This window comes from Ursus americanus, chromosome 7 (genome assembly GCF_024610735.1).
Source record: "Ursus americanus isolate L20-20 chromosome 7, mUrsAme1.1.p, whole genome shotgun sequence".
Classification (NCBI taxonomy): Eukaryota; Metazoa; Chordata; class Mammalia; order Carnivora; family Ursidae; genus Ursus; species Ursus americanus.
Window position 1 is genome coordinate 8031500 of NC_142133.1, and position 17743 is coordinate 8049242.

The following is a 17743-nucleotide window of genomic DNA, read 5'->3' on the forward strand; positions in this document are numbered from 1 at the left end:
TTGACATCTCAACTGCCACTACCATCCTCCATGTTCCCTTCCCCAGGGGCTCACATGTTACATCTGCTCTGTGTTCAGGGAGTGTTCCTCAGAGCCCATAAGTGAATGAGGGCCTTCTGGAAAGGTGACATCTTTCCCTAAAGAAGGAGCCCTGATCCAAAGGAGCAACAGACAGAGGCCCTGTCGCAACAAGTACACAACGGCAAGCTTCAAGCCGACGGCCCAAATGCAATGCATCCTTGTCCAACCGTGAATCACCCCATGCCGACAACTCCATCACGGGTGACCAACCCCATGTTGGCCCCCCCACTAGCCAGCCGTGAGGTGTCAGGACGTGTGCTCCAGCAGCTGGGCAGAAGAAGAGGGTGGAGGCCTTTTGGGTGGCATGTGATACCTCACTTTTTTCCAGAACTTGGTCTTTGCGCACTGTGACTGCTCTGCGAAGTCCCCACTCCACTGGATGGCCCCGTGCTTCTGCCTGATGTACTGAATCGACTCCGGCATGGCCGTGTAGTCCTTGACTTTCCCCAGTTCAATCAGGATGACCTTCATCCCGTCCTGAATGAGGGCATTGTAGACTGCGATTTGTTCTTCTGACATGTTCTTTAACAAGTCAAAGCTCAGGGATTCGGGGACTAAGATGATAATCAGCCTTCTGCACAGCTTGATGTTTTCATCGATGACGTTGGCCACAGCTGGAAATAAAGAAGGTGCACACTCTCTCATGAGGGAAAGAGTCTAGATTCATCTCTGAGAATATTAGAAATGCGCCCTGGAAAGACCACACGGACTTTAAAATGAATGTCACTCAGGAATGGATAATGAAAGTGGGGTTTTTTTAGCATTTATCATAGCTTCTGTGAAACCTTCCTGATTTTCCCTGAACAATTGGTCCTTCGTGTTTGTAAGTCATATTATTTCGTAGGTAGTTGCTGATAAGTCACTTTCCTCAGCCCCCTGGCTGCACCCACAGACCGTGACCTACCCAGAACAAGGGTCTTATCATGCCTAACTTTGTATCACCAACCTCACTGAAGGTCTAGTGTGTATTAGATGATGGCCACATTTTTTAAAATAAATAGATTGTAAAAGGACAGGGAAAATGTAGATAGCTCAAATGTTGTATGAATTTTTATTTCTATTTTCCTCTTGTGCTTCGTAGCTAGTTAAATGCCCAGGATTTATGGGACTAACTTGAAACTAAATAACATCCCCTGATGATTTCTTGGGGAGAGTTCTGGAAATACCCAGCTGTGGATGAAACTTAGTCTTTTTTAGCAATAAAGATGAACTTTCATATCCTCCTTATTCTTAGGATAGAAAAATACTCTGACCTCCCCAAGCTCATGTTCTCCTTCTCTTTGGTTTATTTTTCTATTTCTAGTGCCTAAAATATTACCTGGCACATAGCAGGTGCTCAATAAATATTGAGAATCCAAAGTACTCAGCAACCTTCCCAAATGACCCAGAGCAGGCCACTACCAAATGCTAGAAAGTAGTAATCTTGGTTTCCTCTCGACCAGTGAAGGATGTTTATTTCAAATTTCAGCCATTTGTTGTATAGCGTTCCAAGAAAGAAAACATGTAGGTCAAGAGGGAAACTTTATCTGTCAAATGTCTAATATGCACTAAGCTCTATACTGGTCCCCACTCAGGTTTTACCTCATTTCATTCTGTCACCCGAGTCAGGGAAGCATTCTCCTCCCCATTTGACAGATGAGACCGGTGAAGTTCGGAGATGTTGCCTGCATTGCCCAAAGCTATACTCTTGTTCAACAGGAGACGTAAATAAATTCTATTTTATTTATGTAGGAGAAGCCTGGGCAGTTAAGGTTTATAAAAATCATCTTTAAACATGAGCTGATTTACATATTCGAACTGATGGAGAATACTCAGCAGTTAGTCCCAAGGACATGAGGGCAAATGACCTCTTTTTTCCACTTGGTCTCTTGGCCAAGGCTGTCATCAACCAACAGCTCGTTACTCACAGTAAGAGTCACATTATTTCAACCAGGAATCCCAGTTATCCTGTTACAGGAATGAGCCCCAGAGAGAAAAGAGCTGGTCCTAACTCCACTCAGGGGCTGTGCGCTGAGGCGGCATGAGACTCCCTGTGGTTCCATGCGGAAGGCGAGCAGAGCCCCCCACCCCACCATTTGTAAAGTGAAGGAAAAGAGATTTCCCTTTCCTTTTTATTCGTGGCTTTTACACCTCACTAGAAACATACCTTGTCCAGGAAATTCGTCCCTGCCAAATATAAATAATTTATATCCACATTGCCTCTCCAGCACCTCGGGCAGAATCTTCAACACCAGCGTGTCCACCTCATGGCTCTGGAATTCTCTTTGAGGCTTAGGGTATAAGACATAAGCATCATACAGCTTGCCATCTGAAAAGGAAATGGGATAAACTCACAGAATTATTCCTACCAAATTCTCTTATGTTAACAGAGCGAAAATCTGACTTACTACCATGATGTCCTTTTCCCTTGGGTTCAATGACTTCAGAGTGCCCGGCTGGCTCTCTTGGTGCCAAGCATTGCCACACTAGGCTTCTCATTCTCTCAACTCTTTAAATATTTGACTTCACGCTCTTTTGCTTGCGTAGTTTCTGAGGACAAGCTGAATGCAACTCACATCTTTGTTTCACGATAGGTAAGGTGTTTTTTCCCCTCTGGCTTCTTTTAGGATTTTTTCCTTATCTTTGATTTTCTGTAGTTGAAAATGATATGCCTAGGCTTTTGTTTGTTTATCCTGCTTGGTATTCTCTGAGCTTCCTGGATTGCGGTTTGGTGTCTGACATTAATTCGGGGAAATTCTCAGTCATTAGTGTTTCAGATACTCATGTTCGTTTCTCTCTTTCTTCTCCTTGGGTATTCCCATTATAGTTACATTACGCCTTCTGCGGTTGTCCCATACTCATTGGATACTTTGTTCTTTTTTTCCCCGGTCTTTGTTCCATTTGCTTTACAGTTTTGGAAGTTTCTGGTGTGATAGCCTCAAGCCCAGAGATTCTCTGCTCAGCCAGGTCCACTCCACTAATAAGCCCATCACAGGCAGTCTTCATTTTTGTTACATTTTTTTTTAATTGCTAGCTTTATTTTGGGTTCTTTTTAGGATTTTCACCTCTCTGCTTACATCGCCTATCTGTTTTGCATGCTATCTGTTTTTATGCCTTAGATCTCTTGGCATACTAATCGGGGATGATTTAAATTCCCAGTCTGATAATTCCAATATCCCTGCCATTTCCGGCTCTGATGTTTGCTCTGTCTCTTCAAATTGTACACTTGCCTTTTAATATGCCTTGTATTTTTCCCTGAAAGCTGGATAGAATGTACCAGTAAAACAAAGTGCTATAAACTGGCCTTTTTTCTGGGGGGGGGGGTTCCCTACAGTTTTTTTTAATGATTTTTTATTATATTATGTTAGTCACCATACAGTACATCCCCAGTTTCCGATGTAAAGTTCGATGATTCATTAGTTGCGTATAACACCCAGTGCACCATGCAATACGTGCCCTCCTTACTACCCATCACCAGTCTATCCCATTCCCCCACCCCCCTCTCCTCTGAAGCCCTCAGTTTGTTTCTCATAGTCCATAGTCTCTCATGTTTCATGGCCTTTAGTAAACTGGTGGTGAGGTGCGGAGGAAGAGGATGAGTTCTATGGTCCTGTGACTACATCTGTCTTTTAGTGACTCAGGACTTCACAAGCATTTCTCAGTTTTTTATCCCCACTTAGGTGGGGCATGATGGCTAGATTGGGCTGGGGTTGGGTTAGGCTCTGATAATACCCTGGATAAGGCTTTCATTAACTAGTCTATCCCGAGGGCAAGCCTTGTTCAAAAGAACAGAGTGCTCTAGGATATTTCAGAATGATTTTCTCCGCCCCCCCCCCCCCCCCCCCCCGCCCTCACCTCCTGGAAGCACGAGGAGATTTTTTTCTTTGATATTTACGGTCAGAACAAAGTCAGGCTTCTGGAGGTAAAACTCACAAAAGTGTGGTTTCAACCCCTTATGCCTGGGTCCCCTGAAGAACTGAAGTCTCAGATTCGTCCACATTGAACCTCCAGGATTTGTCAGTTACAGCTGATATTCCTATCCCATTGGCTTTGACCTAGAGAAAGATGGTCCTATACCCATTACGTAAGAATCACTTCTCCAAGGTCACCCAACCCCAATTCCAACCCGAGTCCTTAGACTCTTAAGTCCACCAGTCCCCGTGGTGAAAATGAGAATTGAAAACAGGAGTCTCCATCACTGTCACTCTTGCTGTGCCCTGTGCAATGGCGGACTGTCATGATGGCACCAGACAAAGCGGGCCAAGTCTCTCGTGATGCACGCCCACTCATGAATTGCGTCACTGCAATTGCACACGGCATTGTAGAGACCAAGCCTCTGAGCAGACTCCAGGAATGTGCTGTGCAGAACAGAGAAGTCCAGCACAGCAGCACATTTCGTCATCACCGGAAGGAGCCAAGCATTTATTAAGCAACTAACCGCATGTCACAGGCACTGTGCTCACCCCTGTACAGACGAAATGACACAAGGTGTAACTGGAAAGGCCGTTCCGAGACTTGGAAATGAAAACTTGAGGCGTTACAAGAGAACGTGGCTGAATGAACAGAAGAGACAGAAAGAAACAAAACTTCCCCACAGCCTGGAGCTCTTGGGGAAAATTCATAAAGGATGGAGGGCAGTTCCTGGATTTTAAAGGGTTAAGGGAAAAATGAGGTGCTGGAAGTGGAGGGTATAGAGGCCAAGAAGGGGAAGAGCTTCAGAAGGGCACGGAAGGGGGATGTTTACATTCTACTCAAGAGTCCTGTGATGAGTAAGAAACTTTAGCAGGGCTAGAAGGTTTGAGTGAGCATCTCATTAGAGAATGTGATTTTTTTTTTTTTTTTTTTTTTTGAGCTCCAGGCTATTTGGAAATTCACAGCCAACCTAATGGGACCCAAGCGGGAGCCATCCCTTTTTATTCCCTTTATATGGAACTTTGTTTGATTGAACAGACTTGAAAAGAAGGGCGTCTCTGAGCCCAAAAAAAGAAGGTAAAATCTTGTATTCTTCTAGTTTTTTCTAAATGATGGTACAGACGGTCCCCGACTTCGATTTACGATTTTTTGACTTTATGATGGTACAAAAGCAACACACATTCAGGAGAAACCTTACTTCGAATTTTGAATTTTGATCTTTTCCAGGCTATTGATATGTAGTCCTATCCTCTCTCTGATGTAGGGCAGCGCAAAAAGCCACAGCTCTGAGTCAGCCACACCATCTCGAGGGTCAACAATTGATATACTGACAACCGCCTGTACCCATATGCCATGCTGTTTTCCACCTTCATGGCAGTATTCAATCAATCACACGAGACGGTCAACCTTGATTCTACAATAGGCTTTGTGTTAGATGATTTTGCCCAACCGTAGGCTAAGGTAAGTATTCTGAGCACGTTAAACGTGGCTCGGCTAAGCTGTAATGTTCTGTGGGTTACGTGCGTTGAACGCATTTTAAACTTATGATACTTTTAACTTATGATGAGTTTATTGGGCTATAACCCCATCGTAAGTCAAGGGAGATCTGTAGTTAAAATGCATCCAGAACTTTCCAGTTTACATGTAGCCTTTTCCCATTCCATAAATTCTCATACCAACCACTAATGACAACCTTTAAGTCTCCGCCTACCATTCCCAGCCATCCTGTGGAAAATGGGAATACAAACACATTTGCATACATGCACACCCTTCTGCAGTCTCCCCAGCCCTGTCATGAAAGGAAGCGTTTTGAGAATGGGGACTTTTTTTGGTGGGGTTCCACCCCCAGTGCCTGGAGCAGGACCTGGGACAGAGGCAGTCTCTATCGGTAGTTGCCAAATTTCTGAATGGAACTTGATTTTACAGAGGCTTAAGGAGGTTAAATCTATGTGGGGGAGAGAGAAGTTTTAGATCATGAGCAGATTCAGCTTTTAATAAATTGGGGTCATAAGGCAGGTACCAAAGGGACGAGTAATTTGTGTCTGGAGTCTGCAGAAACCCAACCCAGCTAAAACTCCTTCTGTAACGTCTTCAATGTTACTAGTCTATACCGCCACTCCGTAAGTGGATATTTTTCTGAATTAAATTTAACGTCATACACTTGACTTTCTAAAGCCAGGGGATATATGAAAAATTTTTTTTAAGATTTCATAAAGGCTGTATGTTTTCAAACATTTTAGAGAAGAATTAAGTTTCCTTAAAATTTTGATACTATTTAATCCTTTTATGATAAAGGGTTGGTTGGGTTGGTACTCTCCTCACCACATACCAGAGACTCCCAAATGAATACAGTATTTCTTGGTCTGTAAACTACAGCAAACATCCGTGTTCATCACCACCTGTGCCCGAAACCCTGCCACTGGTGTCTCTCTTCTCTCGGGCTGTTTCTCTTTCTTCCTTCTCATTACAAAAAGAAAAAAAAAAGGAAAAAAAATAAAAAAACCTATGTTTGCTAAATGAATTCTCTCTCTTGACAGTGTTCCATGTCCCCTGTTTTTAAGCGAGGTGTGTGAGAAGACAGGTGGGTGTTCCATGCTGTGCAAACAGGCAGGTGTTCCATGCTGACTCTGAGACAGAAGGGAGTTGGGTAGCAAGGGACTCTCACCTTCTAGAAAAGCAAAATATAAAATGCTCCCAATTTTTTTGGTATCTTTTTTTTTTCTTTCTAAGCTTTTGAGTAGAAATGTTACCTTTGTGGCTTGTTCTCGAAAATGCAGTGGGTTCTCGTCATTTCCAAATGATCAACTCATCATTTATTCCCCAACATAGCAAAAAAATCAAGCTGAGGCCATTTTGCTTTTCACCTCTGCCTGTGGTTTTGAAGGGTGCTCTCAGACAACTGCCTGCCAGCTTTGCCTGTCACAGTCACGGTGAGGGGCACATTTGTATCCTTGGATTATGGGAAAGGAAGCGGAGACAGACAAGGCCATGTTATTTCTCCAGTCTTTCAGCTGCTAAGTGCACACAGCCTTGATTCAAGCCCAAGTCCACCACTCCCTCTGGTGTGGCTGAGACGAGAATCGGGAGGAGGAAACGTCACAAAGCGTATCCCTGATTAATCCTGTGTAAGTGTGTCAGACTGCATTTTTAAAGAAAATAACCTCAGCAATATTTCCAGTTCCACATGCTCTTTCAGAACTGACCACACCCTCCTCAAAGAGGTGGAATCTATTTCCACTCCCTTAAAATTGACTAGGACTCTGTAGCTGCCTTGACAAATAGAATGTAGTAGAATTGACACTAGAGATTTAGGGTCTGAGTTGTAAGAGAAAATATGGCTTTTCCTGGCTCTCTTCTTCTTGAGACATTAGCCCTTGGAAGCCAATCACCATGTCGGGAGGAAGCCCAAAGTAGCCCACACAAAGAGACCACACAGAGAAGCCACTGGGGAGAGAAACTGAGGCCACCAGCTGACAGCCAAAATCAACTGCCAGTCCTCCAGCGGGGTCCCCAGACATCACGGAGCTGGGACAGGCCATGCCCAATATGCCTGTTCACATCCTGACCCACAGAACCCATCAGCAAAATAAATGGCTGCTCTATGCTACCAAGTTTTGAGGTAATTTGCTTCCCAGCCATAGTAACTATTAGAGCAGTTGGGAAGGTAACAATGAATGGCAATAGATCATTGTACGTTTGACACACATCCCCCAAATGTCCATTTCACCGAGAAAACTGTTGGATGTAGACCTACTAGTAAGTTTTTTAAGGAAATGGCCTGCTGGCAGATACTCCCACAGCCTGTCTCTATATAGTGGATAAACCTAGACCATTTATCTAGGTTCTGGCCAAGCTCCTTTTATTTCCTGAGGAGATTCAGCCTTAATTTTGATGTTAAAACATCTGCATATGCCTTTATTGGCCGTTAGCAGAAATACAAAATTTTATTGGCATGTATTCATGTTTATGAGAGATTGCTTAAAGATTATTCAACCCCTTGCTTTCTTTTCTTATGTTACTGCTTAATTTCAAACCCAATCAAACTGGACCCATGGAAAAATCAGACAGAATTAATTTGGCCTTCATGTAAGTGCTTTTACTTCATTGCGTGAGGTTTGGCATTTTAGCCCTAACATGGAAGACACTAGAAGAAAAGCCACATTCAACATGCTACTACATTTCCCACAGGAAAGTTGTTGTAGACAAGATTCACTTATTACACTCTTTAAAAATAAGGACTCCCTACAAACAGTTTTCCTTGGAAACTTGTCCCAGAAAAAGCCATGTGCTCGCAGAAGCAACCGAAGTGTACTTGTAAATAGCATGCAATGCCTTTTGTCATTGCTTTTGCCTTTGCTTCTAAAGCCAACTCATCTTGAAAAAGTGTCCAAGATTTGTCATTAATTCCACCCCAAGCTTTATGTTACCATTCTACCCTCCGTTCACTATACCTACTTTGTTTTTTTTCATAAATGGTATGTTTCACATGTATGTTCTTCACAAACCTATTTGAAAGGTGGTGAGACATATGCAAATCTCTCTAGACGTGTAAGCTGACTCTAATATTTTTGTACACGCATGCACAGCTGGAAGGAGAATTTTTAAAGTAACTCCTATAATTTACTAGAGAACACACAGAACTCGTGGATTAGGGCTGTCGGTGACTCAGTAAAAACTGAGTTATACCCACCTGTTACTCATGTTATAACGCGTAACTCATCTAGTTGGGGAAATAATTTATCATAAGAAGGACACAATTTGCCTATTTCTTCATTTGTATTTGCCACCCCTTACTCCATAGGTTCCCCCCAATAACTCAGAAAATATCCCCCAAGGACACCGTGCTGGAAATAGCATCTGGGACAAATCTTAAGTCTCATCACCAGCTCACGGTCAAAGCCAACACTCAGAGAGATGTTACAGGGATCGTTCTCATAGATGGAGCAGTAGAGATTAGAGATTTAGTCATAAAGTACGCAAATACTTATCTGAATTAAAAAAAAAAAAAAGAAGAAGAATCCTGGCTGACTGTGAGCCCCGATGTCCAAATTCTCAGCCTGAATTTGGGCTGGAGCCCGGTCTCAGCAGAGGGTGGGGCTCCCTGAGTCTGTCATCTGCTCAGCTCCCCCTGCTCTGGGTGAGTCACTATTCCTTTTTTCTCTTCCTGCTAAACTCGACCTCACCAGCAGGCAGGCACCAGCCCTCGGCTCGCACGCCCCTGGGAGTCCCAGTGAGTCAGGGAGTGAGACGCGCACCAGGACCAGAGATCTGGGAACACCACTAAAGTCCCCGCAGTGTCCAGTCAGTCAATAAACAGAAATCGGACTGCTCATGTGCGTGTGTCAGAAAAGACAAGTGGTGGCGTACTGGTCTCCTCTGCCACAGACACAGGCAGGAGCATGGCCACAGGAGGGCTCCGCAGGCACCGCAGCCCCAAGGAGAGAACCCACATCCAGCCAATGGCCCGCAGCACAAGAGGGGCTTCAAGTGGCATTGGGCAGGCACAGTCGGGTGTCCACGACTGAACGGCCCTCAGGAAAGAACGTGTTGCTTTCTACGCTGCTACGGGACTGCCGATTTTGGATTCTGAAATTTAGCTTAGACTAAAGTCCAAGTTAGGACACCTGTTTTCTCAAACAGATGGACAACAGCTTGTACTATGAGTTTTATATGCAAAGCAGGCCCTCGGTGGAAATAATGCCCTTTTACTGGGAGGTACTCATGTGCTTAGACACCCGCTTCCCTGAATTCCCATTCTAGTCCTCATGGCTAGTCTCTGGACCTGAATGGCACAAATGTGGGTATTTCCATGCACGTGAAGTGCACAGACTTCTCCTGACCATGTATTAACTTTCCATCCAATCAGGGGACATTAAAGCAGACTGACTACTTTTTTTCAAGGCCTTAATAGATCATGACCATTCTGAGACAACAAGAAAATAGCACAGAGTTTAAAAAACCACAATGGGGGGGGGGGCGCCTGGGTGGCTCAGTCGGTTAAGTGTCCAACTCCTGATCTCAGGTCATGAGTTCAAGTCCCCATGCCTGGCATGGAGCCTACTTAAAAAAAAAGAAAAAAAAGAAAAACAAAACAATAGCGAGACAGAACACCACAATGGTGGGAAGTGCCTGTTCCTCAAAGTTTCAGGATCGCACTGAGGCATTTGTGTGTTGAGATGTGTTGGCAGGACGGGAGTGCCACAGAACAAACTGAAACCCGGGGCAGAGTGGCAGAGACAGCTCACGCTGGCTTTCAGACTACAAGGCCCCCTTTGCCCCAAGTCCTTGCTCAGGGCTTTCCTGGACTTCAACTCAGTTGCTCCTACCATACTCTGTGAGGCAGGCTCTGATCATTTTCTCTTCCTCCCCACTTCCTCCCTTTCCTTCCATCCTTATCTCCCTTCCCTCCTTCTTTCTCTCCTCCCTCCTCTCCTTCCTTCCTTGTTTTTTTTTTTTTTCTTTCATTCTATAGCCAAGAAAGAGGAGAGCATTCAATACTTTCTAAGATCACATGGGAGTAAGTGGAGAACCAGATGCAAACCCAGGTCTCTCTCCAGCCTTGTGAGTCAGGGACTTGAATCCTTCAGGCGCCAAGGACAGGGCCTAGAAAGATCTGCCGCCACGGGCAGCTCATCTCTCTCCATAATGTAAACTCTTCTCAAGTGCCCGTTGTGCTGAAGACGTATCACAGATGGAGAGCCCCTTGTCACTCTAGGAGAAATTGTCCTCTCTGGCAAAGAGCAGCAGAACCTCTCCAAAACGGTCACAGTGGGACCCAGAAGATGATGCACTCCTGCTCCTTAGCCAAGACTTGCTCGGCCACGACTAGCCTGGGAGCCTCATTCGACTGAACAATGCTGGTGGCCATGGACCAATGGTTTCCCTGAAGCACGAGAAGTTCCAAGGAGAGTCCTTCCTCCCAATTTGCCAACAGCTTGAAAGTCAAGCTAGTAAAATACGATCAAGTGTATTTACAATGGTTATACGGATGAGCGGGTTACACGGCTGAGCGGATGCCAAGTATGAGGCAATCCTCAGTGGTTACCCACACTTACCTTCTTTGGTCCCGGCAGAATGGAAGGTGCTTCGATACCAGAGTACAATGTCGACCTTAAAAACATGGTAGAGGTATGTGACAGACGCTGCTGCACCGACCAAGGCGAGAAGCCCTCCTATCAAGTAAGCTTGAACATTTGGAGCTGCAAATGACAGCAAATAAAGATATAAGTCGATAATAATGATCATACAAAGAGTCAACACTGCGCTTGACTTATACAGATCACATTACAAATCCCCAAAGGAAATGTGTTAGAGGTCAATGAGGACACTGCTTCAATATTTTGTTACAGTTAAATATAATAGGTATATGGGAGTAGAATAATCTGGTGTGGCCCATGCATTTCAGGAAGCAAATGTGCTCTTGGGAAGCTAGGGAGGGGAATTCAGCAGAAGCCTAGCTCCTGGCGGAGGCTACCGCATGGCTCGAGGGCATGAGGACTGCTCTCAAAACACACACTGCTGGGTCTCCCTTAGCCAACGCTGCTAGACTCTCCCGAGGTAGAGCCTTGAACATGCTTATTGGAAGACCTTCTGTTGCACATTCCTGATTATTCCACTGTCATAACTGCTTTCACGGGCACTCAAAATTGAGCAGCAGGATGCCTGCCTCCCCTGAAAGCCAACTCTGTTGTCTCCCTAAGACTGGCCAAGAGCCAAACACCCCCCACCCTCTTTGTGCCAGCAAGGTCAGGGCGGGGGGCCTGTCTGCAAGGCACAGTCTCAGAAAGGGCGTCTACCCGTGCTCTGCTTTGCACACATACTGCGGAGCAATGATGGCAAAAGCAGTGGGTGGGAGATGACCAAGAAGCAGAACCAGTTCCCCTGGAAAGTCAAGTCCCTGAAAACAGGCTCCTGCACATCCCAGAAGAGGAACAGCACAGCTTTCTCCCTTTACCACAGCCCAAACCAGTGATGCCACGGAAGGAGGCTCTAGGAAGGAGAGAATTTGGAAAGAGGAAGAAGGACAGAGGAAGAGAAAGTCTCCCCATTCTTAGAACCCACCACATACACCACTTCCTTCATCAGCCCCTTCCTGATGCTCCAGTCTCTACTAGAAGGTGTGCATTATGTGTGTGTATACGGGGGGGGGGGGGTGTAGAAGGGGAACTCTCCTTTCTTTGAACCCCCCAGAGCACACTCATTTTTTTTAAATACTCCCTAAGGAGTTTATCATGACCTGCCCTGGGTCACACCATGTTGCCAGCAGTTTGAGGTCAAACACATCCCTATGCACTGTGTGTCTTTAAAGAAATGGCACAAGAAAGCACAATGACTACAACACATTCTGGGTCAACAGAAATAGCAATCCACTGATTAAGTCCCAGCACAACCAAGGGGGTCTGCTCCGTGCGCGGGTGCCCGATCTGACCCTGACCACGCGCTTGAGCCTCTAGCCTCTATTAGATGGAGCCGCCCTTCCCTCCCATCCTCCACTTCTCTTTGTCCTTCCCCAGCTCTTGGGGCAACAATGCCGCCTCTCCCTTTGGGAGGACTCAGGTCTGGGAACCTGTGATGCATAGACGTCAAGGATCAATGGTCATGATAAGAAGACCAGGCCATGAAATATTTATGAGATTCATAAAGCCCCTGGTAAGTAGACAGGAGTGACGGCTGGAAATTTTTGAGTTGGTCACTCATCGCCTTCCGGAGCACTGACCCCCTCTGCTCTGGAAATGAGCTTAAAACCATCACATTCCAAATAAGAAATTAATGCTGAGTTTCCCTACTGAATATCGTTGAGCTGTCTCACACCAAGTGTCTCCTTGTCATCGTTTTGAATCCTCTGAACAGCGTGTACCCCATCGAGCCGTTACCTGGGAGTTTTAAAATAAAGTAGGCTGCCGACACGCCAGCGTGACAGACGAAAGGATGGCCGTAATCTTCCATTTTCACTTCCAAGAAGGTTATGTTCACTGTGTAAAAAATATGTTTCTGGAAAAAAATGTGGGATCTGTAAAAGCAAGGAGCCAATTATTTATACGTGAGTCATAGTTACCCAGCACAGTGCATCATCTTCAGTCTAGAGAATAAAATTCTCTCTCTGGAGAACACTTCGGGCCATCGCGTTATCCTGAGCATGCTTCATGGACCAGCTCAGTGAGGTGCGTGGATTGTGGCCATTACAGATTTGCATTTTCTTCTGGACGGTGACAGAAGGCATCCTCGGCCCTCCAGAGCCTTCCCCTGGTTGTCTCCACTTACACTAACTTATCCACCCCGCAGGGCCCAGCGCCAGTTCTTCTGCCCTCTGACTAGTGAGTCTTGCTTTACGCCCCCCAATTTATACCACCCCAAATTTGGTTTCTATCACACGATTAGCTCATGATTAAGTCCTGTTTCCCTCAAGAGTCTCCAGGCTGCTGTCTGAAGTTTGCTCCTGAAGCCTTGAAGATCTACGGCTCAGGATATAACGACTTAGGAACGAGGCTGGCTTTAAGGACGAGCTGAGAGAAACGGCTTTTGTGGCGTGAAGCCCAGACTTGACATGTCGCCTCATCTGTCTAGCTAAGATGTAAGCAGATTGATCACATGGGCCTCACACTTCTCTGAACCGGAGGCTCGGCCCTGCAGAGCGCGGGGGAGATCTTTGAGAGACAAAGCCAAGAAGAGTGATGAGGGGTCAGTGAGAAGCATCTAAAAAAGAAGTACTAGCCCCAAAATAATGTAAGGGAGGAAATTCTTGTCGGCTTTTAGGGAAGCCAGAAAAACACGGCACCTACTCCAATCCTTCTCTGATGCGTTTGGAGTCACTGTAGTAGTCGTCCACCAAGGTGTTGTTGACTCTCCAGCATCGAAGATTTGTATTATCCCTCGTGTCTGTGATGTTGCAGTCCACCGTAAGGGCGGAGCCTGTGAAAAGCAAATTCATATATGTTACATGAAAAGAAAAATCTTCAAAAGAATCCTTACACTCAGGAAAGAGGAGGTACTGTAATGCCCATTTTACAGAAGAGAACACTAAAGTTCAGATAGACTGGTGACTTGCCCAAGGTCACACATGAGAGAAAGACATGAGACATGAACGCTGGTTGTCTATTTCCAAATCCAGTGATATTTTGACTTCACCAATCATGACCCCTCTCCTGACTCCACCACACACGTTCACAAATCATTTTCAATAACTTTATATTTTTATTTGACTTCTCTATTTCTTTTCTACTTTTATTTTTATTTTATTTTGCTCCATGAGCCCAGTATAGTCCATCTAGTCACTCTACATAAAAAATTATTTTATTTCTACACAGTCTACTTCATGTTTCTTTATTCTCGGTGGACGTAAGGGGTCTTTGTTTAAATCACGAACTAGAACACATGTATAGTAAAACGTATAGAACGTGAACGTAAATCGCACATCACACCACCTTCACCCCATCAGGAAAAGAGTGTGCTGCCAGAACTGTAAGGCTCCCACATGCCCCTTGCCTCCTTTACACTGCATCACCTTCGCATTCACGCTTGAACCGTAGAGCCCACGTTTTGTTCGTCATGCTCATTGGTGCTGCGGCACGGAGCTGTACTCCATTCAGACAAGAGAACCCACTAGCGCTTACGCACTTCTCGTACGGCTGCGCACACATCCGCATTGCGGTAGCGTTTGCCGCATTGCGGTAGCGTTTGCCGCATTGCGGTAGCGTTTGCCGCATTGCGGTAGCGTTTGCCGCATTGCGGTAGCGTTTGCCGCATTGCGGTAGCGTTTGCCGCATTGCGGTAGCGTTTGCCGCATTGCGGTAGCGTTTGCCTCAGTGCGTAAGGAAGCTGTGAGCGCTCTGCTGCGCCCCCCGGGGCACCGGTACACACATGCCCGCACGCACCCCCGTGTACGTGACGGTACACGGGCCCATCTACCAGTGAAAAGGGTAGATCATAGGTTTTGCGTATCTTCAACTCTAAAAGAGACGCCGAACCGTTTTCCCACGCGGTTGTACCAATTTACGCTTCCGCCAGCAGGGTGGGCGAGCACCCGCTACTTGACATACTTAACAGTGTGTGGTGGCGTCAGTCTTTATTTTCGCCAGCTCGACGCGTGTGTGGTGACATCACACCGTGGACTGAATCTGCTAGCCCTAGACTGCGCCTGCTCCAGCACGTTTTAAACCTCCACTGGCCGTGTGGATGCCCGCTGTGGGTCTGTCTCGCCATCTGGAGGGTTGATTTGTCTTTCAATAAACAGAAGTTCCTATGTTTACTGTAGTCGTACTTACCAAATTTTACCTCAAGAGTAGTTATTGACTAGTATGTGTTTATTATTTTACTCTTTCCTTACCCCAAATCATGAAGGATTTTTTTTCTAGAAATGCATCATTATGACTTCCATATTTAGATCCACAACTCATTTGAAATTATTTTTATAAATCGTGTGAGAAAGGGGGCAAGTTTTTATTTTATTCTGTATTCCATCCCACTGTCAAGTTACACTTATTGAAGAGATCGCACCTTCCCTAGAACAGTGTCAGAATCAAGAGGTTATATGGTGGATCTATTTCTGGGCCTTCAATTCTAACCCATTGTCTATCCTTGTATCAGGATTACACTGTCTAAACTACAGTGTGTTTTTTTTAATAAATCTTGAAATCTGATGGTACAAATCTCCTCAGCTAGTCCTTTTTCATTAAAAGTGTCTTGACTATTATTCAGCCTTTACTTGTCCATACCAACATTCTACTCAACTTATCAAATTCAGCAAAAAGTAAAATCTGTTGAGATTTTGTATCTCCCTCAAAACAAATGAAATGTGCTTAATAGTTCAGTCTTGAGTTTGTTGTTTCTTCTATAGGCTTCTAAAGATAGATTTTTAAAAATCAGAGTAAGGACATTCCCTTACATTCCTAGTTTTAAGAGAGGGTTTTTTTTTTTTAAATAATAAATTCCTAGTTCAGGTGTTCTAAGTGGCTTTTTGGTATCAATGAGTGTATTATTTTTTCTCCCTTAGTTTGTTAATGTAAAATAAAAAAAAGACTTACCTAACATGAAGCAACTTAGCATTGCTTCACGTGAACCCAACTGAGCCGAAGTGTATCATCCTTTGGGTATGCTATTAAAATAAATTTGCTAATAATGTGCTTAAAATTTTTCATCTGTGTTGATGAATGAGATTGGCCTGAAATTTCCTTTGTAACAACATCCTTGTTGGGTCTGAGTGTCAAGATTTTCCTGACCTTATAAAATGAGTTAATGACTATTTCTTCTTTTTCTACTGTGAAACAATTTGTTTAAATCCACCAAATTTCTTTATTAAGTGCTTTGTAGAGTTCACAGGAAAAGTGCTTTGTTGAGTCCACAGGAAAGCCAAGTGGATCTAGAAATTTGTTTGTGGTAAGATTTTACATTTCTGGTCATATGTCTATTCTGAAATCTGTATCTTCTTGTGCCAGATCTTATGTGCTGATTTTTATGGAAACTGCCCATTTCTTTTTAGATTTTCAAATTGTTTGGCACTAGGTGTTCCAGAATATTCTTTTATGATCTTTTTCATGTGCATATGATCTATGGTGATGGCCTCTTTTTCCTTCAGACTGGGTCTTCCCTCTTTTCTTAATCATTCAGGGGGTTAGCAATCACATTCCACTTTTCAAAAAACAAACTTCTTTCTCTGTTAATCACTCAATTGCATGTTCATTTACTGTTTCACTATTTTCTGCGATTACTGCTCACCTTGTTTCTTCCATTTCTGTTGGATTTATTTTGCTTCTCCTTTTCTGTCTTCAGGGGTGAGCGTGCAGCTCATGGATATTTCAACTAGCTTCCTTCTCTAATTCAAGCTATCAAATATGCTCTGATTGAATCTTTGTATCCTGCCAGCCTCGGTATAATCTTTTCATGAGTATTCGTTGTCAAATTATTTTCTGATTTCTATTTTTATCCATGAGCTATCTAGAGGATTTTTTATTTGATTGTTTTCCAACCTATATGGTTGTTCTGTCTTTTTATTATTTATTTCCAACTTCAGTGTCTTATGGTCTGAGAATATATAGTTTATATGATTTCAATCTGTTAGATTTTGTTGAGACTAGCTTTGTAGCCCAATATACGGTCAATTTTATTAAACATTTCTTTTTTTTTCTTATTTCTTTGTAAAGATTTTATTTATTTATTTGAGAGAGACAGAGAAAGAAAGAGAGCACTAGCTGGGGGAAGGGGCAGAGGGAGAGGGAGAAGCAGACTCCCCACTGAGCAAGGAGCCCGATGTGGGACTCGATCCCAGGACCCTGGGATCATGACCTGAGCTGAAGGCAGACACTTAATCGACTGAGCCACCCAGGCGTCCCTTTATTAAACATTTCATTGTGCTTAGAAAGAATGTGTCATCTGTAGTAGTTAGGCTCAGGGCTCTATAATATTAATCTGTAATATATATATATATATATATATATATATATATATAATATTATTCCGTTATTACTGTGGACTTAATTTCTACCTATAATCCTGAACTAACTTTCTCTCTTTCTGCACGTGTACACACACACACACACACACACACACACACACACACACACACACACTTTTAAGGCCATGTTATTACATATCTACAGGTTCACCATTGAACTTTTAGTCATTATGAAGTATCTCTGTTTACCTCTAATAATGCATTCTGCCTTCAGATGTACTTTGATATTAGTATAATTATACAAACATTTTTTTTGGTTAGTGTTTATACCATGTATCATTTTCTAGTCTTTTCTCTTCCAGCATCTTGTAAACAGCCCAGAGT

The 17743-nt window shown here is 44.0% G+C and overlaps 1 protein-coding gene across 1 annotated transcript in view; it reads right to left on the reverse strand.

The window, feature by feature from the left end:
- Positions 1-309: 309 nt before the first annotated feature.
- Positions 310-17743, reverse strand: part of IL36R (interleukin 36 receptor) — a 35734-nt gene continuing 18300 nt past the window's right edge. The window contains 5 exon segments of the mRNA XM_045771751.2: positions 310-695; positions 2228-2389; positions 11028-11171; positions 12846-12982; positions 13752-13881. Coding sequence (XP_045627707.2) covers positions 310-695; positions 2228-2389; positions 11028-11171; positions 12846-12982; positions 13752-13881 — 959 coding nt within the window.